At 36.6% G+C, this 26,973-nt stretch overlaps 1 protein-coding gene across 1 annotated transcript in view; it reads left to right on the top strand.

Annotated features, from left to right (window-relative positions):
* UBR3 (ubiquitin protein ligase E3 component n-recognin 3) overlaps positions 1-26,973 on the top strand; it is a 155,498-nt gene that overhangs the window by 67,350 nt on the left and 61,175 nt on the right. The window contains exons 21-23 of the mRNA XM_043487759.1: positions 1,048-1,508; positions 10,125-10,213; positions 23,591-23,740. Of these exons, the coding sequence (XP_043343694.1) occupies positions 1,048-1,508; positions 10,125-10,213; positions 23,591-23,740 (700 nt within the window). The remainder of the gene's footprint in view (positions 1-1,047; positions 1,509-10,124; positions 10,214-23,590; positions 23,741-26,973) is intronic.

Consider the following 26,973-nt stretch of genomic DNA (forward strand, 5'->3'; position numbering starts at 1 on the left):
GTAGGAGCTTTGTCTTTGACAGTATACTTTTTCTGTGAACACCATAAAGAATTTTGATTAAAATATTGCAGTCTGTAAGAGGCAGCTTTTGTCTCTAGGTAGAGGGAACTTTGACAAACAGCTTGAGCATTAAAAAAAAATAATGTATATTAAGCTCATAAAAGCTCAGCTGATTGAAGCATTGTTTCTATGCTTGCTTAAAAAAATTTAGTGAAATCTATTAAACTGACTTGTATCTTTTTTTTTCATTTATTTTTATTAGTTGGAGGCTAATTACAATATTGTACCCTATATGCAAGACAAAGAGACACAGATGTATAGAACAGACTTTTAAACTGACTTGTATCTTAATTAAAAGATGATTTCTAAGAGCACTAATGTAGTTTGACTGCTTTAGCAAAAAGGCTATTTTGAAGATAAATTATTGAGAAAAATAGTTTTAAAAAATATGTTCAAATAAATAATTATAGTTATATTAAATATGAAACAGATTAATTTTTCATCTTTTTATTTCATTTTAGTAACTTAAAGCATTTATGTTAGAAGTAATTTTCAAGCTTTTAAAGTTCTTTAAAAATGAAATTAATTAGCAGTTGAGATTCATTAACTTGGAAAAAATTAATTTATAATTTTCTTAAGTGGAAGATATTGTGGTCTTCTAGAAGTTAGTCAGGAGTATAGTATTCTTGATGTATATTGGATAGCTTTGATTCCTTTAAACTGATGAAAGACTTAGTTTATGATTCCTTTTGAATATGGCTATAGATACTACTGAAGTTTTGTCTGTTTTCCCTGATAGGCTTCGGGGGTTGCAAAAGAAGTGTTACTATGGATAATCTCCTTTTGCCTCATTGTTGTTTCTAGGTTGAGTGGGACTAAGTATATTTGAGAGAAGTCAAGGGACAAATTTACTTAAAGGACAAATCTATTAAATAAACCTTTGGATGAAACTTTGAACATACCGTTTGGAAAATGTAATGCTAATGTATTTTAAAACTGAATGTGAATAACCTCTTGATTTTTATTTCTTTCTCGTTTGAATGGTAGAATTCTGGTACAGCTCAAGTTTTCAGCTTAGTAGCAGAGCGCAGAAAGAAGTTTCAGGAGATCATCAATCGCAATAGCAGTGAAGCAAATCAGGTGGTTCGTCCTAAAACTTCAAGTAAATGGTCTGCACCTGGTTCAGCTCCACAGTTAACTACAGCTATTTTGGAAATTAAAGAAAGTATATTGTCTTTGTTAATTAAACTTCACCACAAACTCTCAGGAAAACAGAATTCCTACTATCCTCCTTGGCTTGATGACATAGAAATTTTAATCCAACCAGAGATTCCTAAATATAGTCATGGAGATGGTATAACTGCAGTAGAAAGAATTTTACTAAAAGCTGCATTGCAAAGCAGAATGAACAAACGCATCATTGAAGAGATATGTAGAAAAGTGACCCCTCCTGTACCACCCAAAAAGATTACTGCAGCAGAGAAGAAAACACTGGACAAAGAAGAAAGGTAATTGTTATTTTTAGTTATTTAAACTAATGTATGATGCAGTTGAAGATTTTATATTACTACCTCCACCCCGACTTTTGGTCTTCTGAGGCTAGCTATAATCATACCTGATTAGTAATCGTACCTGATTAGTTCTTTGTAAGAAGAGGGGAATCAAAGATAGTCATTGCTTGTGCGTTTAGCGTGCTTGAGTTGGTTGAGTTTCTATTCAGTGGCTCAGTTGTGTCCGACTCTTTGCGACCCCATGGACTGCAGCACTCCAGGCTTCCCTATCCATTGCCAACTCCCGGAGCATGCTCAAACTCATGTCCATTGAGTCGGTTATGCCATCCAACCATCTCATCCTCTGTTGTCCTCTTCTCATCCTGCCCTCAATCTTTCCCAGCATCAGGGTCTTTTCCAATGAGTCAGTTCTTTGCATCAGGTGGCCAAAGTATTGAAGTTTCAGCTTCAGCATCAGCCCTTCCAATGAATATTTCCTTTAAGAAATATTTAGGAAATAAAAAAATTTAGGAAAGGACTGATTTCCTTTAGGATTGACTGGTTTGATCTCCTTGCAGTCCAAGGGAATCTCAGGAGTCTTCTCCAACTTCACCGTTCAAAAGCATCAATTCTTCGGCCCTCAGTTTTCTTTATAGTCCAACTCTCACATCCATACTTGACCACTAGAAAAACCATAGCTTTGACTAGACTGACCTTTGTTGGCAAAGTAATGTGTCTGCTTTTTAATATGCTGTCTAGGTTGGTCATAACTTTTCTTCCAAGGAGCAAGCGTCTTTTTATTTCATGGCTGCAGTCACCATCTGCAGTCATTTTGGAGCCCGCAAAAATAACATCTCTCATTGTTTCTGTTGTTTCCGCATCTACTTGCCATGAAGTGATGGGACTGGATGCCATGATCTTAGTTTTCTGAATGTTGAGCTTTAAGCCAACTTTTTCACTCTCCTCTTTCACTTTCATCAAGAGGCTGTTTAGTTCTTCTTCATTTTCTGCCATAAAGGTGGTGGCATCCGTGTATCTGAGGTTATTGATATTTCTCCTGGCAATCTTGATTCCAGCTTGTGGTTCATCCAGCCCGCCACTGACCCTGACATTAAATTACAACTCTAAACTTGTAGACCCCTTTGGAAAAGTTGCTTTTATTTCTGTGGGGAACCTAATAATTCTGCTATTTTTTTTTTAAGTATTAATTCAACTTTAAGGTCTTCCCTGGTATCTCAGACAGTAAAGAATCTGCCTGCAATGCAGGAGACCCAGGTTCAGTCTCTGGGTTGGGAAGATCCTCTGGAGAAGGGAATGGCAACCCACTCCAGTATTCTTGCTTGGAGAATCCCATGGACAGAGGAGCCTGGTGGGCTATAGTTCATGGGGTCATGAAAAGTCAGATACAACTGAGCAACTAAGCATGCATGCGCAAACCTGTAGACCCCTTTGGAAAAGTTGCTGTCTGTTACTACTGTGGGAAATCTAATAATTCTCTTGCTATTTAAAAAAATTATTAATTCAACTTTAAATGATAGTAGAAAATAAAAGAAAAATTTTAATAGTCCTTAAAAATTTGTTTTAGTCTCTTTTAGTGCTTTCCAGTCTTTCCTGTATATGATCACAAATTGTTAAACAAGCTGTGTTTTAAAACTTTGATGGTTTTAGCTTTTGAAACTTTAGGTGGCTTTTAATTTGTTGTTAAATCATAATATTTATAAAATCTCTCCCTTTTTCTTTGGACAGTGTTCTGTTTACCAAGATAAAGGAGGATAGGTTGCTCAGGATTAGCGGTAACATTGACTTGCTCAGTTTTGTATGTTACTGAGTTTAAGGAAGGGATCCGGGTGAAGATGTCCAGTTAGATACAGGGTTAGAGACTTAGGTGAGAATTCTGAGTGAGAGCTACAGATTTAGGCATATAGGTAATACATAGAGCCTTGTGTGTGGAAGAGCATGGACAATAAAAAGATGAGCACACTTAGTATATATAAAACTCAAGGGAAAAACATAAAGGGGAATAACTGAGGAAGGAGCACCTACAAAGGTGACTCAAAATGGGACGGTTAGAGTGAAATAAGAGGAAAACTGCAGAGAATGGCATTAGAGAGGCATAAGAGGAGGAGGTTCAGAAAGGAAGAAAGATTGTTAAATGCTACAAAAGTTTAGTTAAGATTGGCAGTCCCGTTTGATTAGTTAGGAGGTCATCCTTTGGTAACTGTATCAGAAGCAGATTTAATCAAACATAGCTGTTCTTCATTTTTGGCATAATTTTGTTACAGATAATTTATAATAAAACTATACACAAAAACTTTTAGTACATTAAAAATTTAGGAGAGTTCTTATTTCTCACAGTACTTTATAAATAGAAGTTGTTATATAATAACATAATTTAGGTGAAAGTTCATTAACTTTGAATTGGTAGCTACCTAGAATTTAATAGATAATATTGGAAAGTTAAAAATGAGGTAAATTTTTTTTGTTGTTAACTAAAATTGGTCCTCTTCTAAATTGGTCATCTTTTGTTTTGGTTATAGAATAATGTCTGTTGATTTTTTAAGGAAGATAAAAACATTCAGTGAATCAAAATTTATTCTATTTGGTTAAAGGCATTTTGTCATTATCATTCATAACAGATACAGATACTAGAGGACATAGTTCAGATGCTATTTTCTTCAGTTCAGTTCAGTCGCTCAGTCGTATCTGACTCTTTGTGACCCCATGAATTGCAGCACACCAGGCCTCCTTGTCCATCACCAACTCCTGGAGTTCACCCAGACCCATGTCCATCGAGTTGGTGATGCCATCCAGCCATCCCATCCTCTGTCGTCCCCTTCTCCTCCTGCCTCCAATCCCTCCCATCATCAGGGTCTTTTCTAATGAGTCAACTCTTCGCATGAGGTGGCCGAAGTATTGGAGTTTCAGCTTCAGCATCAGTCCTTCCAATGAACACCCAGGACTGATCTCCTTTAGGATGGACTGGTTGGATCTCCTTGTAGTCCATGGGACTCTCAAGAGTCTTCTCCAACACCACAGTTCAAAAGCATCAATTTTTCGGCACTCAGGTTTCTTCACGGTCCAACTCTCACATCCATACATGACCACTGGAAAAACCGTAGCCTTGACTAGACGGACCTTTGTTGGCAAAGTAGTCTCTGCTTTTTAATATGCTGTCTAGGTTGGTCATAACTTTCCTTCCAAGGAGTAAGCATCTTTTAATTTCATGGCTGCAGTCACCATCTGCAGTGATTTTGGAGCCCCCCCCGAAATAAAGTCTGATGCTGTTTCCCCATCTATTTGCCATGAAGTGATGGGACCAGATGCCATGATCTTAGTTTTCTGAATATTGAGCTTTAAGCCAACTTTTTCACTCTCCTCTTTTACTTTCATCAATAGGCTTTTTAGTTCCTCTTCACTTTCTGCCATAAAGGTGGTATTATCTGCATATCTGAGGTTATTGATATTTCTCCTGGCAGTCTTGATTCCAGCTTGTGCTTCTTCCAGCCCATCATTTCTCATGATGTACTCTGCATATAAGTTAAACAAGCAGGGTGACAATATACAACCTTGACTTATTCCTTTTCCTATTTGGAACCAGTCTGTTGTTCCACGTCTAGTTCTAACTGTTGCTTCCTGACCTGCATATAGGATTCTCAAGAGGCAGGTCAGGTGGTCTAGTATTCCCATCTCTTTCAGAATTTCCACAATTTATTGTGATCCACACAGTCAAAGGCTTTGGCATAGTCAATAAAGAAGAAATAGATGTTTTTCTGGAACGTTCTTGCTTTTTTGATGATCCAGCAGATGTTGGCAATTTGATCTCTGGTTCGTCTTTTTTTTTACAAAGGCTCTAATGCTTTGTAATAAATAGTATCCTAAAAGTTTAAGGCCTTTTTTATTATGGGCTTGTTCCCTTTGAGCGATGATAGTATTGACAAGGACTTGAAACTAATTCTGTAGCAGACAGCTAACAATTAAAATCAATCTGTTTGAATCTCGCTATGCTTCTCACATTTTTTTTTCCTCAATTTATTTTGGGTTTTGGGTTAAATTTCATAATAAAGGCAGAACAGTTTATATACACATAATGATCTATTCCCAGGTACCACAGCTGTAGACAAACTTGACATCACTTTCATAATAGATTGATGGTGGTTTCATCCCTAAGTCATGTCCCACTCTTTGAAACCCCATGGACTTATCCCACCAGGCTCCGCTGCCCATGGGATTTCCCAGGCAAGAATACTGGAATGGGTTGACATTTCCTTCTCCAGGGGATCTTTCCAACACAGGGATCGAACTTGAGTCTCTTCCATCTCTTGCACTGGCAAAGGGATTCTTTACCACTGCACCGCCTGGGAAGCCCTCATAATGATTAACTCCATAGAAAACTAGATACAAATAGAAAACTCTAGAGGGTTGTAACCAAATGCAACCTTAGTATGTCCACTTCTTAGGTCATAATGGAAAATTGCTGAGTTGTATGAACGTGCTAGAACTTGTGTCTTTTTGTTAATGGTCTTTATGCACTTTTATGTCCAAGTTTAGAAAGGAATAACCTAAATTATGAAAAAATTCACAAGGGAAAAATAACACTCCTTTTCTAGAAATCATAGACAACTATTACAGAAATACATTGTTAAAAACACAATTTAAAACGATACCCATATATTTTCTTGTTTCTGTTGAAGTCACCTGGTGTGACTAAGTCTCTGCTCAGTGTCTCACAGACTAAAGTTGACAGACATGATTATCTATAATTTATAGTAATTCCAGAATACATGAATTTTCTCTAAAATATTTGTTTATTTATTTTTGGCTGTGCTGGGTCTTTCGTTGCTTTTCTAGTCCAGAGAGTAGGGGCTGCTCTCGTTGTGGGTCATGGACTTCTCGTGGTAGAGCAGAGGCTCCAGGTGCGTGAGCTTTAGTAGTTGTGACTCGCAGGCCCTAGAGCGAGGGCTCAGTAGTTGTGGCACAGGGGCTTAGTTGCTCTGCGGCATGTGTAATCTTCTGGGACCAGGGATCAGACTCGTGTCACCTGCATTGGCAGGCAGAATCTTATCCACTGTGCCACCAAGGATGTCCTCGAAATGAATCTTAATACTAGTGCCCATCAATTTTCTTAAGAAAACCTCTAATATAATTGAATGGCACTGGCGTTGAAATTCATTTCTAGGACTTTCTTGGTGGCACAGTGGATTAGATTCTGCTTGCCAGTGCAGGCAAAATGAGTTTGGTATTCAGATTTGTTACTTGAAATAGTATTTTGTGAACCTATATGTTCTAAATGTAAATGTACATGTACATATTTAAAGGTCAGCTGTAGAGTGTATAGCTCATTGTTTTAATTAAACAGTGAAACTTACTAGTTTATGAAGGAGTAGTATAGAAGACCAAATACGTATTCTATCACTGCTATTATTATTGAAATATTTTTGGAGGTCTCATAGTTCTTTGAGCATCTACAGCACATTTTTGTTTGTTTCTGTTTCTTCCTTAGTGACAAATTTTAGTCCTTTGAGGATGGGTTTAACTTTTAAAACCTTTTTATTTTGAAAAAATCTTAAACTTACAGAAGTGTTTCAAGGATAATACAGAGAACTTTCTGGATCATTTCAGAGTAAGTTGTTTTACAGTGGAATACTTGAGTGCATAGTTTTTAGAAATAAGGGCATTTTCTTATATAATCACAATACACCTTTCAAAATAAAGGAATTAGCATTTTACTTAGTATGATAAAATCCTTAGATCCCAAGTTTTGACAGTTGTTCCAGTAATGTTGGTTATACCAGAAAGATCCTGTCCAGAATCACTCATCATATTTTGTTGTCGTATCTCTTTGATTTCCTTCAGTATGGAATCGTCGTCCCATTTTCCTTTATTTTCTTGACCTTGGCACTTTTGAAAATTACAGAGCAGTAAGCATTGTAGAATATCCCTCAATTTGGGCTTGTCTACTTTTCCATTATGCTTGGATTTGGATGATACATCTTTGAGAACAATATCAAAAAAGTGTTGCTGGGCGTTTCCTGGTGGCTTAGTGGTTAGGATTCTCAGCTTTCATTGCTGTGGCCCAGGTTCACTTCCTGGTTAGGGAACTAAGATTCCACAGCTCATGTGGCCTAGCCAAAAAAAAAAAAGGCAGAGTGGGAACGTTGCTGTTTTGTTTTGACTGCATCCCATCAGTTGTCACATGATTTTAATTTGTTTCATGAATACTGATTAACTTTGATCACTTGATTATAGGGGTATCTGTTAGACTCCACTGTCAAGTTACTCTTTGTAAATATCCTCCCCTTCCTCACCTTTGTAATTAGTATGTGTTAATAATTTGTGGAGAGATACTTTGAGATTCTGCAGTATTCTGTTCTTCATTGTTTCAGTTCATTCATTTATCTGCTTGTATCAGTTTAGAGTTACAGATTGCTGTTTTACTTTATGAGCTATGATCTGCTCATTAATCATTTTGATGCTCAGATTGTTCTAGATTTGACCAGTGGGAGTCCCTTCAAGCTGGTTTCTGTGTTCTTTATATGTCTCTCCCCACCATTCTTTGATTATTTTCTTATTTTCTGGGCCAAGAAGATAGCCCAGGTTCATCTTTTTTTTATATTAGACATTTGTCCAAATAGTCTTGGTTACTTTTAGTGGAGAATGTTACTTGGAAACCAGTCTATGCACTCATTCTGATGAGCTCATTCACAGACTCTCTTAGTGGTCAAAAAGGGTGTGCACAAGAGGGGGATATAGTGAGGGGAGAGAGAGGTATTAAAAACTGTGACTGTGAGTTCAACCTGATAATCCCAATTCTAATCCAGCACCATAGGATTTATTCATCTTTTCTCTCTTTTCATAATTATAGCTCTCTAGTCCCACAGTGAGAAACCTGACCCCTCTAATCCTTAATAGTGTTAATTTTTTATTAGTTCCCTTGTATGTAACCAACTTCTTACAACTTTTCCCTGCATGAATGCCGTCCTGTGCCAGGCTGTTGGGTCTTGACACCCTGTCCTAGGCCACTGTGTCACCTTCCATATTCAGGAAGGAAGGAGAGGGCAGGAGTGGTTTTTAATATTTTTAAATGGCTAATGTCTTTGGGAGTCAAGTTTGATGAGTAGACTTGAGTGATCACCCTAGATGATAATATTTTGGTTTAAATATAAAAATATAAGAGTTGTATTTACAAAATAGATAATAAAATGAGTTTTCTTATGTGGACTCTAAATTATATTTAAAGTAAATATTAGTAAAGGAATGTTAAAAGTCTCTTGAACTGTATTGGCAGATATATGTCACTTAAATGGCAGCCCACTCCAGTGTTCTTGCCTGGAGAATCACAGGGACTGGGGAGCCTGGTGGGCTGCCGTCTCTGGGGTCGCACAGAGTCAGACACGACTGAAGCGACTTAGCAGCAGCAGCAGCAGGGTAAACTGATCCATAGTACTTGATTTTATAGATGTTTGTGATTATCTCCACTAAATGGGTGGGAGCAGATGTATGAATAATCTTAAAATTACTATTAGCATTCCTTCCATTCTTCTAAATTCTATCTTCTGTATCCTTGAATCATTTCAGATTAATAACTGAATTCTTTTAGGTTTCCCATAGAAATAACTTCATAGAATCTCAGTTTAATAAAATTCTTTTGCAGTAGATAAATATAATGAATAGTCATTAAAAGAAACTTCTATAGTGTATTACATCCATTATATTTTCAATGTCCTTTGTATCATGGGCTGTGTTAAATTCCTTTTTGAGTTTTGTTCCAAATGAAAAGTTTGTCTTTCCCGATGGGTTAATATATAACGAACCTTTAAATCTTTTTATTTTTCCTCTTCCTCCTCTCTTGTGTTGAATTATTTTATTAACCTTACCTTTTTGGGGGTAGAATTTTATGCTTATTAGTATTGCTAGCATCTTTAAATCTGGAGAAGCCTGTCTCCTGTCTTTATTAATTTACTTTTATTTTTTATACTTATATTACACTTTTTTTCTTTTTTCTGCAGTTAACCTCAGATTAAAATGCTCTTTGGAAGTAGATAAGGGATAATTAATAAATAGAATAAAGTGAATTTATTTTCTTTTACTTCAAACAGAATAAGCCAAATTTGTACTGTTGCCTAGTAGAAACTAGAAAACTTCCTGGCTTTTTGTTAATCCTCTTTTAGGAGAGACCTTTTCTTAAGGTAACAGTAAATCTGACTATTTTTACCTTTTAGATTCTTTTCATAGCTTAACATAATAGTTTCTTCTAGCAGTGAGCTTGCTATTATTTGTACCTGGGATTAAATTATGAGTTTGTAGCTAAAGCTTTTCTTGCTCTTACTATGAACTGACATATACTTAGGAAATTGTGTAGTTGGAAAATTTTTTGTCTACTTTAATTATTATTTCACATTTTAAATTTTTTCTTTAATTTTTACCTGTTTACGCCTAGGGATTTTCAGACCATTTTAAAGCAGCAGAATCCTTTAAGGACAATAAAACTTTACATGAAATTTAAAACATAGTACAAAAATTTGGTTGTTCTTAGCTGTGTGTCAGGGACCCTTTCAAAGATTATATACTCCTGAAAGATAGTAGATATGTCTTAAGTGTGTCTGGTACTTAACACTTTATTTCTATTTAATCTAGGCGACAAAAGGCTAGAGAAAGACAGCAGAAATTGCTTGCAGAGTTTGCATCACGACAGAAAAGCTTCATGGAAACTGCCATGGATGTTGGTAAGTCAAAATTTATTAGTTTAGAACACTCATACTTACAGTTATTACCATAAGACTTATCCAGTCCTGTCATCCATCAGTTTTTAACATTATAGACAGATGATTTCTGGTCTTTATTGATCAATGGAGTGAGGGAAGATCAGACCTTTATTATAGGTGGTCCATTCTGTTGTTGAGTTAGCTGCAGTTGTTAGAAAGTTCTTGATGGTAGTAATACAGTAGTATTCTGCTACTCTCTTCTGTTAAACTGCCCTTTAGATTTATAAGGTTCATCAATATGAACTTACTTATTCTGATTTTTTCATGTGAAATTATTCTAAGATCCTCAAAATAGTTTCAGATACTTTATGTTTCTCTTGCTGCTCACACGTTCACTGTTTCTTAAAATCGGGTACACCTCTTACTTCCATTAGGATTAGCATTAGCATTTTACAATGAGAGAGGATGCCATTTTCCTGTGTGACAGACAGTACAATCTTGTGAGTAATCTCTTACAGACATAGGAGAACTAGATTAAATCTTGATTAATCTGTCTTCAGTTAATAGGATACTCCTTTCTCTGACTACTTCTTGCATTTCAGTGATTTCCCTTTTTTTTACTTTTAGACAAAAATGCTGAAATAAAATACAAGAATGTATGTTCAAACATGCAAATACATTCTCATGCACATAAGCACATGTAACTGATATTCAGAAGAGGAGGGTCAGTCCAGATTTAGCATAATGTGTTCTAAACCATCAACAGTGGAGTTTATGTTCAGGATATAACTTTGAATGTAAAGTATACGAAGTTCTGTTTGTTGGATTAACTTGCTGTTGGTTGACTTTCTTGTATGAAAGATGACGATTTAGTTCATTGATATTGCTTTTCTGTTTTCTATGTTTTCTCTTCCTCCTTCTTTCCAAAAATGGATACTTGCAAGTTTTTGGTTTTTACACATTAAAGATAATTCTAATATCTTTTAAATGTTCTATCTATAGCCAGTTTCTTCATATCTCTTCATGTAAAATGAACGAGTAAGCACCCCTATCTTTCATTTTTCTTTTCATCATCACTACCTTCTGCTTTTTAGAAGTTACTTGTTTTCTTTTCTTTTCTTTATTATTTTTGGTTGTGCTGGGGCTTTGTTGCTGTGTGCTGGCTTTTCTCTAGTTGCGGTGTCTGGGCTCTACCTCACGGTGCACGGACTTCTCAGTGTGGTGGCTTCTCTTGTGAAGCATGGGCTGTAGGCACACGGACTTCAGCAGGCAGACTCAGTAGTTGCAACCCGGCAGGCTCAGTAGTTCCTGTGCACAGACTTGGTTGCTCTGCGGCATGTGGAATCTTCCTGGACCAGGGATCAAACCTACGTGCCCTGCATTAGCGGGTGGATTCTTATCCACTCTGCCACCAGGGAAGTCAACTTGTTTTCTTTTAAATTAACATTGCTAACATTTTATTTTGCAGTTGCAGTCAAGTCTTCCATTCAAAGGTTTATTCTAAATGTTGAAAAACATCAAGATAACTTTTTGAATGCTGTTAACTTCAGGGCTAAATAATAGCCTAGTATTCATTTATTTTCTTTGACTCCAGTGACCTGACTCCTAGACTGCATTAAGGAGATTGTATTTAGTACATAGCCTCTTTTCTTACAGTCTTGGAATTGCTTAAACTATACCACCCTTTACTCATTTCTATTTGTTATTTTGTCTTTTGTTTTTCCTGAAAGTTCCAACTACCTTTTTTTCTAACTAACATGCCTTTTTGATGTCCCTGTTATTCTGCCCACTCAGTCATCCTTTGCATAGAATTCTGTTCCAGTCTGGTCCATTTGCTCTGTAGGCATACTGTACATCTGTTACCTTGGAACTTCCCTCTTACAGGGTTCATCTGGTGTCTCCTGCATCTTATCTCTTTTTGGAGGTCTTGTTTTATTCGAGTGCAAGTATATTCACAGTAATGCTTATACTGGAAGTTAAACTTTCTGATTCTTTTTATTTCCAGATGGGACTCTGGTTTGCTCTTGTGCTTGATTGTTCATTTGGATGAATGTAAATTCCCTGTTAATACACATTTTTTGTTACACCTGATAAAGGACTACTCTCTTGTCTTTTACCATTAATTTGATAAGAAGTGTGGTGGTAATTTGATTCTTATTCCTTTGTGAGTTAGCATTTTTTTTCCCTTTCTTGTGACACTTTTATAACTGTTTGATTCTTAGAGATATGAAGCTTTATGATATGTATCTAGGTGAATCTTTTTCATTCTCCTTAGTACTTAATGGACCTTTTCAGGCTGAAAAGTCGTGTATCAGAAGCTCTGAGAAAAATATTTCCTATGATTTTCTTGATGAACTAGTATAGCCATCTTCCAAGATGACCCTCCACGATCCATACCACCTAGTTTTTATGCCTTGCGTGCTCTACTCTGACGCTGTGTCAGAATTGGTATTCGCGATCACTGGGACATGGCAGAAGTGGTGATATGTCATTTCTGAGATTAGGTTATGAAAGATATGGTGACTTCTGTCTTGACTGCTTTTCTGTCTCTCAGATTACTTATTCTGGGGAAAGCCAGCTGCCATGTTGTTAGCAGCCTGATGGAGAAGCATATGTGGTTAGGGACTGAAGCCTCTGGCCAGCAGTCCTGTAAATAAGCCTGAATGTGAATCTGTCAGCCCTTTTCAAAATTTTAGATGATACTGTCCAGCTGTTTGTTTAATAGCAATCTCACGAGAGATCCTGAGCCAGAACCATCAAGCTAAATTGCTCCCAGATTCCTGACCCTCAGAAAACTATTGTTTTAGGCCACTGAATTTTGGGTAATTTGTTAAACAGCAGTAGAAAACTATTATAATACTTTTCTCCATATATTTTCTTTATTCTCTTTGGTGGGACTCTGATTATTTGGATATTGGATCTCTTAGATTGATGTTTTAATCTTCTGTGTCTTTTTTATATCTTTTTGCTTTACATGCTTAGAGGTTTCTTCTCTTTAATATCTTGGTCTTTGTCAGAATAATTTGTTCTCAAATCTTTCTGAATGTGTTAGCGTGCTAACACATTATAAATTATCCTTTATCCTTCTGAATTGCTTAGAAATTTAAGTTACTCTTTCATGTTGTTAGTTTCCCTTGTTTGCCTGATAATTCTTGATTCCTCTGGAAAGATGGCCTGTTACCCTGCTGAGGTCTAAATAGGTTTGATCCTAGTAATTCTCTTTGGCCTATGTATGGATGAGGTGGGTTGACTGTCAGACTTAGATCTGGGTGGAAGGATTGCCGACTACTCTGTTTGGGCCCCCAGATGTTAATGCTCAATTAGAAAACCCTCTTACTCTCCAAGCAGCTTGTTCAGTTCCTTTAGAGAAGGACAGTCATTTTTTCCTCCTTAGGGTAAATGCCAAATTATCTGAGTGCTCTGTCAGTCAAAGTTGGGGAGGGAATGGGGTGCTGAGTAGTGAAGTTATGTATATAGACTTCTGATTAATTATTCTGCTTTTAGAATCACTTAATATTTAAGACTCCTATCCTCTGCCTCACTGACTGATTCTGAGCGCAGAGTTGACATTCTTCTAACGGACCTATCAGTTCTTCCTTTATGTAACTTTCTCATAATACATACGTGGTTGTAGCTCTTATACCTTTCTTGCATTGTCAGCGTGTCTCCATCTCCTCTAATCTTTTGGAAATTTTACTGACGTCTCTTATTTGTTGGTTGGTGAAACTCTTTCATGACTCCATCATTTTTCTGTATTCTTATGGGAATATTTCTTTATGTATATCTTTACTTTTATTTCTTAAGTGGTTTTTTAAAAGGAGTGGAGATAAAAGTATATGCTCAGTTTTCAGTCTTGATTAGCCACTCACTAATATTTGCTATTATAATGTATAAAATTAAAATTTCTGTTATTATAAAAGCATTAAATTTTTGTTATGGAAACTTAGAAAACACATATAATCAAAAATAAAATAATACTATATTTTTACTATCAGATTTCCTAATCTAGGCTATATCCTTACAAATCTTTTTCTGAGTATATTTGTGTATAAAGGTGTTTTTTAGCCAAAATGAATTAATTTCATACATGCTGTTTATTCTTATGAAAAATTTCACATATACAGAAAAACTGAAGGAATAGTATTACAAATTACCATGTACCATGTGACCTAGTTAACATTTTTCTTAATTTGTTCTTTCACTCACTCTCTTTCTTCCTCTACTAGATGAAGTAAGTTACAGACATCATGATACTTTACTCCCAAATACTTCAACATACATGTCCTAGGATTTAGAATATTCTCCTACTCAAGCACAATACACCATATGTAAGCAAATTGCTTTTTCTTTCCAAATAAAGAAAATAGCTTCAAAATACCAACCTGGGTATTATGTTAAACAGTGAAATCATTGAATTAAAATTTAAAAAATTTAAAATTGTTTACAGACCATTTTATCCTTTGGTAATTCTACTAAGGGTAATAGTCAAAAGCTCTGTTCTGAAGTCACTTGAGATCAGCATTTTCGGGGGAGTTAATTTAACGGTTTGATAAATAGTTTGGTTTGTTTTTTTGCAACCTTAGGAGCTAAGAAAATAAGCTTAGAGAATACTGTTTTTAGAAATTGTTTTTATCTGTTTCTTCCCACTCCCAAATGAGATAAAACAAAAACAATTTTCTGAGGAATTGATTAAGCAAAGTATCCAGAAGAGGTTAGGTAGTATTGTCTTGAATAGGAGAATGGCCACCTCATTCCCTGTGTAGACGGGAGAGGAGAGGGAAAGCGTGGATGGAAATAGAGGTAAGTTCCTTTAGGGGTAGGGAAAGTGGGAACTTCAGGTGATCACTCAGTTGCTTCAGTTTACAGGGCTAAGTAAAAGGTGAGTTTTGATGAGTGAAAAGCATACCATCTGAAGTTTGGAGACATTGCTAATGAAAATGGGAGATGTTGCTCATCCAGGCTAAGTATAAAAATTGATAAGCAATGCTTAGGGTCCAGTTATGTTCAAGATCATAAATTTGAATGTCATTAGTCTGCAAAGTTATTGACTTGCTGTCCTAAATCTTACTACTTTTTGGAAGGTTTGATCTTTTTTGGCAGTAGCCAGGGCACAGGAACAACAATTGAGGGATCAGGCAGACATGATTGCTAGCAAACAGAGGCAATTCACAGAAGCCATCAGGATAAAGGGCTCCGCTCTCTGCTAGTCCCGGTTCTTGCATGCTGCAGTGGTGACAGGTGAGGTAATAGAGATTCATGAGCATTTGGTTTATTTATATTGATTATGGCCATGCCAGTGGGACTCTGGACCATTCAGATTTGTATATTCCTTTTATTCATAGCTCATTCCCTTCCCAGAGAGATCTGTTTGACCCCTAAAACCTGTTTGAGATCTCATTTTCATACTTTGCTCAAGATAAATATTGCAAAGTTATACGTCTCACTGCCTCTGATTACTCTCCCCATTTACATGTGACATATATATTATTATTAACACATGAATCAGGGTCCACACCTGAGATAATATTTATCTTTAATATAGACACAATTTAATCTCAGTCCAGTCCTCTGCTTTGTCAGATGCCTTTTGTCTTTTTGCCTTATTTCCCATTTGTGTTATTAATGTAAGCATTCTGTAGTTGTTTATTTCTTATTTTGGCTTTATTTTTGTGTGTGAGAGATCGTCTAAGATTTCTACTCTCGTAACTTAGTATTTAGAGTATTTCAAATTTTTAACATGCAGTACTTTATAATCCTCAAATCAATATTGTATATTAGTAGGTAAAAATTTAAGGACAGACACTTTTCTCTCTGAATGCAACAGATTTCTACTCTGTGATTAGTATTCTTACTTATCTGTTGATAATTCCTTTTTGTAGTTATCAAGTTTCCAATGAAAAGACTCAACCTCTGCAGTTCCTTCTCTCCTGATCACTATCCCCCTTTGTTTATTTTTACTCGCCATGTAGGTGTAGAAGTCATGGGCTTCCCAGGTGGCACAGTAGTAAAGAATCTGCCTGCCTGTGCAGGAGGTGCAAGAGACATGGGTTCGATCCCTGAGTTGGGAGGATCTGCTAGAGCAGGAAGTGGCAACCCACTCCTGTATACTTGTCTGGAAAATTCCATGGACAGAGGAGCCTGGGAGTCTATAGTCCATGGGATCACAAAGAGTTGGACATGACCTGAGCACCATTACCACCACAGTGGGTAGAAGTCAGGATGTTAGACCTTGATTCATTAAGGTTTATCAGACAGATACGGCTGAAATCCAACATAGTTGTTCAAGGGAGAGTTTAGATGCTTAATATAGAGTAAGAATTTATTTTGGAAATTACTTTCTGATCTTAAAGTGAAAGTTGCTCAGTCATGTCTGACTCTTTGTGACTCAGTGAACTATACAGTCCATGGAATTCTACAGGCCAGAATATGGGAGTGGGTAGCCTTTCCCTTCTCCAGGAGATCTTCCTGACCCAGGAATCGAACTAGGGTCCCCTGCATAGCAGGTGGTTGCTTTCCCAACTGAGCTGTGAGGAATCTTAAACATATAACATTTAATCGTAGAAGTTATATGGTACAGAAAAACATAAAGAAGGATGAATTTTATCCCTAATCTCATGATCTAGAAGACATATGTATTACAGATGATACCATGTAATACAATTTTTTATCATGTCTTTTTGCTCAACATTTTAGCATAAACATGTCCCTATGTTATTATTAAAATTCCTAGTAACTGTGGTTTTACTTCATTGGAGAAGTAGCATGTAGTGGTTATGATCATGGACTCTGGAGCATTACTGCCAAGTTCATATCACAGCCATTCCATTACCTGGAGTAATTTACTGTCTGCATTGGTTTCCACATAGTTAAAAGGAGATCATTATACTACCTGCCTCATAGGGTTGTAGTGAAGATTGAATGTAATGGTACACATTTCAAACATTTAAAACAGAGTGCTTGGTGCATAAGTGTTTTTAAGTGTTGGTTATTACTATTATTACTTTTATTCTATAATTTATTTAATCATTCCATCATAATTGAGCTTTAGTTTTTAAAAAAATTTAATTATTATAAACATCGTGTACACAAAACCTTTTCTGTATTTTGAGTCTGGGTCTAATAGTATGAATCTTGGGGGATGCTACTGATGATGATATATATATTTTTGTATGTTAACTATGTAACCAGCACTGTGCTAAACACATTCTGTATATTGACTTATTTGTCTTGATAGACACATGAGATAGATGGCAGTATTCCATACCTAAATTTAAGTTAAGAAATTTGTCTGAGGTTATACAGTAGTAAATGGTGGAGTCTGGGCTATTGATCAGCAAGCTTTGCCTAATCTTTACAATTTCTCATATGTGAAGCAAACTGAGGAGAGTGAAGTCTCTCCCCTGCTTACTCCCCCAAGCTGGTAGCCTGGAGACAGACAGGGACAGTTATGAGAATAGTTGCAAAGTGAGAATTAGTAGACTGATGATGTTGATTGATTGAGGCTTAAGGTATAAGATAGAAGGATAGTCATTGTGTTTGGCAAGTTTTATTTATTTTTAAACTAGAATTAACACAATACTTATTTTCAAATAAAGTGAAAGGAAAGTGAAAGTGAAGTTGCTTAGTCGTGTCCGATTCTTTGCAGCCCCATGGACTGTAGCCTACCAGGCTTCTCTGTCCATGGGATTTTCCAAGCAAGAGTACTGGAGTGAGTAGCCATTTCCTTCTCCAGGGTATCTTCCTGACCCAGGGATTGAACCCGAGTCTCCCATGGTGCAGGCAGACACTTTACCCTCTGAGCCACCAGGGAAGCCCTATCTTTTCAAATAACTGAAACAAAAATCCTTGATGTGGTTCTATTAGTCTAGCCTGATTATAAGGTTAGCTCCACTCCAGTCATAGGAATCAAACGTGGTGATGGTATGATTTGCTAAGCAATAATTGAGTCCTGCTGTTAACAGATGAGATAATAAATACCAAGTAGCTAGGCTTCCCTTGTGGCTCAGATGGTAAAGAATCTGCCTGCAGTGCAGGAGACCCAGGTTCTATCCATTCAATCCCTGAGTTGGGAAGATACCCTGGAGAAGAGAATGGCTACCCACTCTAGTATTCTTGCCTGGGAAATCACATGGACAGAGCAGCCTGGTGGGTTAGAGTCCTTGGGGGGTCACAAGGAGTCCCACATGGCTGAGTGACTGACACTTTTCACTTCAGATAGAAACAGTAACTGTCTACAGTACCCATCCTTTAAGATTTCATTTGGAAAGTGGGGTAGTCCAAGCTTGAGTTGGCATGTGTCAGGATTTGGTTGACTTTTATTGTTGTTAGTTGTGGAAGGAGATGTTTGTTTCATTGTTTAATAATACAGTTTAATTTGAGGTTTATCTTTTCATTTTTTTTTAACAATTTACATAAAGAAGATTGGGGATATAAGTATATATATTGAAATATAAAAATATTTGCATCCCTAGTGTCCCCTTCTTAGGTAAATGATAACATACTATGTACACTTCTTCTGCCTTGCTTTCTTCACTCAACGTTACATCCTGGAGATCCCATCATGCAGCGTATAGAGATATTCTTTATTCTTTTTTCTACCTGTATGGTAGATCCCCACCCCACCCCTATCAATAGTTTATTCAAATGGTCTTCTATTATTGGACATTTGGATTATTTCCAGTCTTTTGCTATATAAGTTGTATTGCAGTAAATATCTTTGTGGCATGTGTCTTTGTATATTTTGGTAATATATATGTAAGATTCATTTCTATATGTGGGATTGCTGGGTCAGGGTAAACACATATGTAATTTTGCTACATATTGCAAATTACCCTTTTAAGGGTTGTACCATTTAGTATTCCCATCAACAGTGTGTCAGAACAGCAAGTTACCTACATCCTTGTCATTAGAATGTGTTGTCAAACTTTTTTATTTTTGCTAATCTTGTTGGTGAAAAGAAATGGTATCTGGTCTAGTTTTAATCAGCGTTTCTCTTATTATGAAAAAGGATGCTCTTTACATCTTTAACTGCTTCTTTTTCCCTGACACTTTTTTTTTTTTTTTTGCTACTTTAGAGTTTGGTTGTATCATAAACTAGCCTCTTTTATATTCTTACATTTCCTTGGAATCAGGCACAGTTGTAGACTTGCTTTCTTTTTTTTTTTTTTTTTTTAAAACGTGGGAACCTCTCTGTGAGTATGGCTGCTGGAACTTAGACTTGCTTTCTTTTAGGTAAGACCCATCTTCTTGTGGCATTGGAATGCATATAGTGCACTAGTCCTATGTATCTATTGCTGTTGCATCTATGTTATTATTTTATAAATTACTATAAACTTTGCTGTGTCACCTTGTGAAATTCTTATTCTGTCAACTGAATAGAAACTAGTTGAATTTCTTTTCACTTAAATTAGAAAGCAGGTCTTGTGGATAGAATACTTTTCTATGTTGGTTGTTCTGATCATAAATTTGTTCACTTTTGAGAAATAGTGCTGTATCTGTCATTTTAAGTCAGTCATCAGTGATGTGGTGTATTAAAAAATACAACCCACAAATATAAATTACGTTTTGGTTATTTGTTCCATAAATAAGACACACACTGATATCAAGCAAAAACATTTAAAATATATATGTTTAACATATACAAAACTGTACGAAAGTAAAGCTGATCATTTCTTCCTACCTTCTCTTTTAAATCTCAACCCTTTGGGAGAAATCATTGTAAATAGGCTTTGTTGTTTCATATGAATACATATAAAAATTATATAAATGGATTTTGTTTCTATTTGTCTTTCCTGAAATAAAACTTTACTATATATAATGCTGTGCAGTTTGCTTTCCCTCCCCTTCTGTTTTTTTCCAAGAGGCAGGGCATGCGGGATCTTAGTTCCCTGACCACAGATTGAACTGCCACCTGCATTGGAAGCAAGGAGTTTTAACCACTGGATCACCAAGGAAGTCCATGTTTCCTTTTTAAAATAATTGTAGCATAGGTGGGGTGCAGTATTGTGTTAGTTTCACGTGTGTGTGTTAGTCTTTGTGTGTGCATGCTCAGTCGCTTAGTCATGTCCAACTCTTTGTGACCCTATGGACTGTAGCCCACCAGCTTCCTTTGTCCATGGGATTTTCCAGATAAGAATACCGGAGTGGGTTGCCATTTCCTCCTCCAGGGGATCTTTCTGTCCCAGAGATTGAACCCACATCTCCTGTGTCTCCTGCATTGGCAGGCAGATTCTTTACCACTGAGCCACCTGGGAAGCTCAGTTTTAGGTGTACTACTTAGTAATTTGGTATTTGCATATGTTATGAAATGATCATAATGCTACCCAAATGAGATGATCAGTGTCCATATAAGCAATAATTGATCATATTGATATTAAATACCATTGATACGATGTTGATGAGAATGGTACTTTACCTTAGTGGTCCTCCTCACTTATAACCATAACCTCAGACTAATCTTGAGAAAAGTATCAGACAAGTTACAGCTGAGGAATGTTATACAGAATACCTGATGAGTACTCCTCAAAACTTTTAAGGTCATCAAAAACAACAGTTTCTTGAGAAACTGCCACAGCTAAGAGTAGCCTAAGGAGACCTGACAACTAAATGTAATACACTGTTCTGGATGGGATCCTCAAAAAAAAACAAGGACATTAGGTAGAAATAAGGAAATCTGAAGAAAATATGGACTTTAGTTAATTTATATCAGTATTATATCAATAAAATTGCTCAGTAATATATCAATATTAGTTCATTGTGACAGTCGTATGCTAACGTAAGATTTAAGGGGAAACTGGGTGTGAGGTTTATGAGAACTCTGTAGTGACTTCAAAACTTTTCTGCAAAACTAAAATTATATTTAAATAATATATTTTTAAAAAGGAATGAGAAGTCCTTTTCTATACCAAGTTAAAAAAGCAGAGGAAAGCAAGAATGTTAGTAGTAAAAATGATGACCAGGTCAGGACAGTACAGAATTAATGATATTGCACAGCAGGAGTTTTGCAATTGTGGCAGTTGTTACAGGCTTCTTAGCAGAAAAGAGTAAGTTCCAGTAGTGTGTTTAGTTTATGAGTAGTAATTCACCTAGTAGGATCCAAGCAAATACTCAGTTGTAGTTAAAAATTAAAGTGTATTATATGTTCTTAAAACCAAGGATCAGTTTATGCAGTAAAGAAGATTCTCTGTGCCTACCCCTAGGCTGCAGACCACACTTTGCCCTGTGATACTTTTTGTTGTTGTTGTTGTTTATTTTTAATTGGAAGATAATTGCTTTACAATATTGTGTTGGTCTCTACTATACATCAACATGAATGAGCCATAGGTATACATACGTCCCCCGCCCTCTTGAACCTCCCTCCCACCTCCCATCTCATCCTACCACTCTATGTTGTCACAGAGCACCTGATTTGAGTTCCCTGCATCCTACAGCAAATTTCCACTGGCTAGCTCTTTTACATATGGTAATGTATATGTTTCCATGCTGCTCTCGGTTCACCCCACCCTCTCCTTCCCCCGCTGTGTCCACAAGTCTGTTCTTTATGTCTGCATCTCCATTGCTGTCCTGCAAATAGATTCCGTATATATGTGTTAATGGACGATATTTGTTTTTTCTTTCTGACTTACTTCACTCTGTCTAACAGGCTCTAGGTTCATCCACTTCGTTAGGCCTGACTCAAATGTGGTCTTTTTATGGCTGAGTAATATTCCATTGTATATATGTACTACAACTTCTTTATGCATGAACATAGATTGTTTCCATGTCCTCACTGCAAGGAACATTGGGGTACATGCATCTCTTTCAGTTATGGTTTTCTCAGTGTATATGCCCAGTAGTGGAGTTGTTGGGGCATATGGTAGTTTTATTTTTAGTTTTTCAAGGACTCTCCGTACTGTTCTCCATAGTGGCTGTATCAGTTTACATTCTGACCAACAGTACAAGAGGTTTCCCTTTTCTCCAGATACTTGTGTTTTGCAGTCGTCTGTTCCCCAGCATAGGCATAATGTTTCCAAGCAAAAACATATTTCCCATGGTTCTGAGGGCACTAAATATATCATCCCTACATCATTTTCCCATTCTTTTCTCCTTTCATCCACAAAACTCCATAATCACAAAAACAAAGCATGTTCCAAGAATGATCTGATAGTTGGTTAGTTGGGACTGGCCTGAGCTGGTAGGACACCTGGGCTCTGTTCCAGGTGGGCTGTCTCCTTCTCCAGTAGGCAACCACAGACTCATTCTCAAATAAGTGGTATGATCGAGAAGGAGAGACAGAGAGATACTCAGGGAGAGATATTGAGGGAGGATATACAAGACCACTTTAAGCTTTTGATCTCTTCATTGGCTTATTTAAAATTTCCATTAATTTTGTGCATTATCCAAAGTTTTATTTTAGGTTTCGCCCCTTTTCCTCTCAGTCTTAGTAAATATCTGATGTATGTTTATCTGCATGAAATCTTATTAAAACATATATAAACTTGACATCTTTCTTTTTCTATTTCTGTCCTTTTTTTAACATATTTATTTAGATATGCCTCCATCTTTTAAACATGTCATAAATCATTTCTGCTTCTTTAATCTTCCCAATCCCCTCTATTCCTTTCTTTTGCCACTGTGGATGATTCTATGAATTTTTATCTGAAATGGTTATTGACTCAGTATTTTATTTCTTGCTGTTAATGACATATCACCAAAGGATTGCTGTTATTTTATTTTCTATTATAATTTTGCTTTATTATATATATGGTCATATAGAAATGTTTATCCTACATAAGTACATATTGATAATTATTATCACTAAGATATAATCACTACAATTAAAAGAAAAAAGAAAAAGTTTTTTCCCCTTTTATCTCCTAGTAAATATTGCCATTTCTTTCCAAGAGCTGCCATGTTATTATAAATTTTCCTTCTGAAGTGCTTCAAAGAAAATTAAAGCAAATGATCTCCCCCTTATTTCCTTAATTATAATATTAAAACAATATTTTTAGATACAAATACCTTTGCATCTGTGTTTTTAGTTTTAATTTTATGTATGATACAACATTAGAAGAATTCTTATTGTTTTAGTTGCTAAGTCACATCCAGCTCTTTGTGACCCCATGGACTGTAGCACACCATGGGATTTCCCAGTCAAGAATACTGGAGTAGGTTACCATTTCCTCTTCAAGGGGATCTTCCCAACCCAGAAATCGGAAGTCATAGCATCCATTCTTTGTAATTTTGTCTTTTATGAGATGACATTTTATTTTAGCGAGATAATTTTCCCATAGTTTTATTACTATATAATTTATTGATACTGAAGTTCCAAATTATTTGAGCTTGATTTTTTTTTCCCATAATTTTGTTAAAGAGAGATTTTCTTTTCAGTAATTAAGAGTTGCAACTTTTTCTCCTCAGATTCTCCAGAGAGTGATATTCCTATGGAGATCACCACAGCAGAACCTCAAGTTTCTGAGGCAGTATATGATTGTGTTATTTGTGGACAGAGTGGGCCCTCCTCTGAAGACAGACCTACGGGATTGGTTGTACTGTTACAAGCATCCTCAGGTAAAAATCAAAGTAATATTTAGTGGGAACATTTTTAGAGATGAAGTGTTTGCAACAGATTAGTAAATCTCTCAAATAAAAGCTATATTTTTGTTTAGATATAACTGTAGCTCTGTATAGCAAGGGTCTTTTTAAGTTTTTTTTTTAGCAAAGATTCTTAATCTGGTTTTATCTCACTTTCTTGGTGTTGAAAGAAGCCTTTAAGAGAGATCTCTCTGTATGTTACATAGTGTTTTTCTTTAGAGTGTGATGGAATCTTACCAATGCTGGGTGGCCAAAAACTGAGTGACTTTCTTGGCAACTTGATTGTTCTAATATCTAGAAACATTTAAGTCCAGAAATAGTCTAAATATTTTAAATAAATAGTTTAAATATTTTAATTATATAAGACATATTCAGGTTACTTTGCCCTTGTTTCTTGCGTGTAGAAGTAGTCACTCTTGTAACAGCCTGCCAATTGACGTTTGCAAATCTTAGAGTTAATGTTTTTAAAAATTTGAAGAATTTGTCTGAATATTCTCTATTCTCTGCCATACTGAAGTATTTTGAGGTAGTGATGAATATTACACTCCAGTTCCAATAAATGTAATCCTTTTTCAATAAGAGTATGTGTGAAGCAAAGTAAATAAAACACATATTTCTCCAGGGCATTTTTTTCCTAGGGTGTTTACTCTGAATTAGTAGAGTAGAAAGAATTAGATAGAAGAAATTCCTCTGATTTCAGATACAGGACTTCCCTGGTGGCTCAGATGGTAAAGCATCTGCCTGCAATGCGGAAGACCTGGGTTCGATCCCTGGGTCGGGAAGATCCCCTGGAGAAGAAAATGGCAACCCACTCCAGTACTCTTGCCTGGAAAATTCCATGGACTGAGGAGCGTGATAGGCTACAGTCCATGGGGTTGCAAAGAGTCGGACACGACTGAGCAACTTCGCTTCAGTTCATTTCAGTTCAGTTCAATCGCTCAGTCTTGTCCGACTCTTTGCGACCCCATGGACCACAGCATGCCAGGCCTCCCTGTCCATCACCAACTGCCAGAGTTTACCAAACGCATGTCCATTGAGTCGGTGATGCCATCCAGCCATCCCATCCTCTGTCATCCCCTTCTCCTCCTGCCTTCAACCTTTCACAGCATCAGGGTCTTTTCAAATGAGTCAGCTCTTCGCATCAGGTGGCCAAAGGCTTTGAGTTTCAGCTTCAACATCAGTCCTTCCAATGAACACTCAGGACTGATCTTCTTTAGAATGGACTGGTTGGCTCTCCTTGCAGTCCAAGGGACTCTCAAGAGTCTTCTCCAACACCACAGTTCAAAAGCATCAATTATTTGGCACTCAGCTTTCTTTATAGTCCAACTCTCACATCCATACTTGACTACTGGAAAAACCATAGATTTGACTAGATGGACCTTTTGTTAGCAAAGTAATGTCTCTGCTTTTTAATAAGCTGTCTAGGTTGGTCATAACTTTTCTCTCAAGGAGTAAGCATCTTTTAATTTCATGGCTGCAGTCACCATCTGCAGTGATTTTGGAGCCCAAAAAAATAAAGTCTGTCACTGTTTCCCCATCTATTTGCCATGAAGTGATGGGACCGGATACTATGATCTTTGTTTTCTGAATGTTGAGCTTTAAGCCAACTTTTTGACTCTCCTCTTTCACTTTCATCAAGAGGCTTTTTAGTTCTTCTTCCCTTTCTGCCATAAGGGTGGTGTCATCTGCATATCTGAGGTTATTGATATTTCTTCTGGCAATCTTGATTCCAGCTCATGCTTCATCGAGCCCAGCATTTCTCATGATGTACTCTGCATATAAGTTAAATAAGCAGGGTGACAATATATAGCCTTGATGTACTCCTTTTCCTATTTGGAACCAATCTGTTGTTCCGTGTCCAGTTCTAACTGTTGCTTCCTGACCTGCATACAGATTTCTCAAGAGGCAGGTCAGGTAGTCTGGTATTCCATCTTTTTCAGAATTTTCCACAGTTTATTGTGATCCAAACAGTCAAAGTCTTTGGCATAGTCAATAAAGCAGAAATAGATGTTTTTCTAGACCATTCAGGTATGACCTAAATAAAATTCCTTACAATTATGCAGTGGAAGTGAGAAATAGATCTAAGGGACTAGATGTGATAGACAGAGTGCCTGATGAACGGTGGACAGAGGTTCGTGACATTGTACAGGAGACAGGGATCAAGACCATCCCCAAGAAAAAGAAATGCAAAAAAGCCAAATGACTGTCTGAGGAGGCCTTACAAATAGCTGTGAAAAGAAGAGAAGCCAAAAGCAAAGGAGAAAAGGAAAGATGTACGCATTTGAATGCAGAGTTCCAAAGAATAGCAAGGAGAGTTTAAGAAGGCCTTCCTCAGTGATCAGTGCAAAGAAATAAAGGAAAACAATAGAATAGGAAAGACTAGAGATCTCTTCAAGAAAATTAGAGATACCAAGGGAACATTTCATGCAAAGATGGGCTCAATAAAGGACAGGAATGGTATGGACCTAACAGAAGCAGAGGAGATTAAGAAGAGGTGGCAAGAATACACAGAAGAACTATACAAAACAGTTCTTCACAACCAAGATAATCACAATGGTGTGATCACTCACCTAGGGCCAGACATCGTGGAATGTGAAGTCAAGTGGGCCTCACTACAAACAAAACTAGTGAATTCCAGTTGAGCTATTTCAAATCCTAAAAGATGATGCTGTGAAAGTGCTGCACTCAGTATGCTGGCAAATTTGGAAAACTCAGCAGTGGCCACAGGACTGGAAAAGGTCAGTTTTCATTCCAGTCCCAAAGAAAGGCAATGCCAAAGAATGCTCAAACTACTGCACAATTGCACTCGTCTCACATGCTAGCAAAGTAATGCTCAAAATTCTCCAAACCAGGCTTCAGCAATACATGAACCGTGAACTTCCATACGTTCAAGCTGGTTTTAGAAAAGGCAGAGGAACCAGAGATCAAATTGTCAACATCCGCTGGATCATCAAAAAAGCAAGAGAGTTCCAGAAAAACATCTACTGCTTGACTTAATCTGGCCGAGTTTATTGCTTTCTTTTAAATACAGAGATAATAGTGATTTTTGAGGATTGTCATGTTGGTTAAGTAATGTAATATAGGTAAAAGGGTCTAATGCGATGCCTGGTAGATTAGTTTTTTTGTCTTATTACTCTTGTTTAAATATGAAATTGGTCTTTGAAACCCTCACTGAATAGGACAATAGAGCCGTCTAGATGAGAAATGCC

This window comes from Cervus canadensis, chromosome 15 (assembly GCF_019320065.1).
Source record: "Cervus canadensis isolate Bull #8, Minnesota chromosome 15, ASM1932006v1, whole genome shotgun sequence".
NCBI classification, from domain to species: domain Eukaryota; kingdom Metazoa; phylum Chordata; class Mammalia; order Artiodactyla; family Cervidae; genus Cervus; species Cervus canadensis.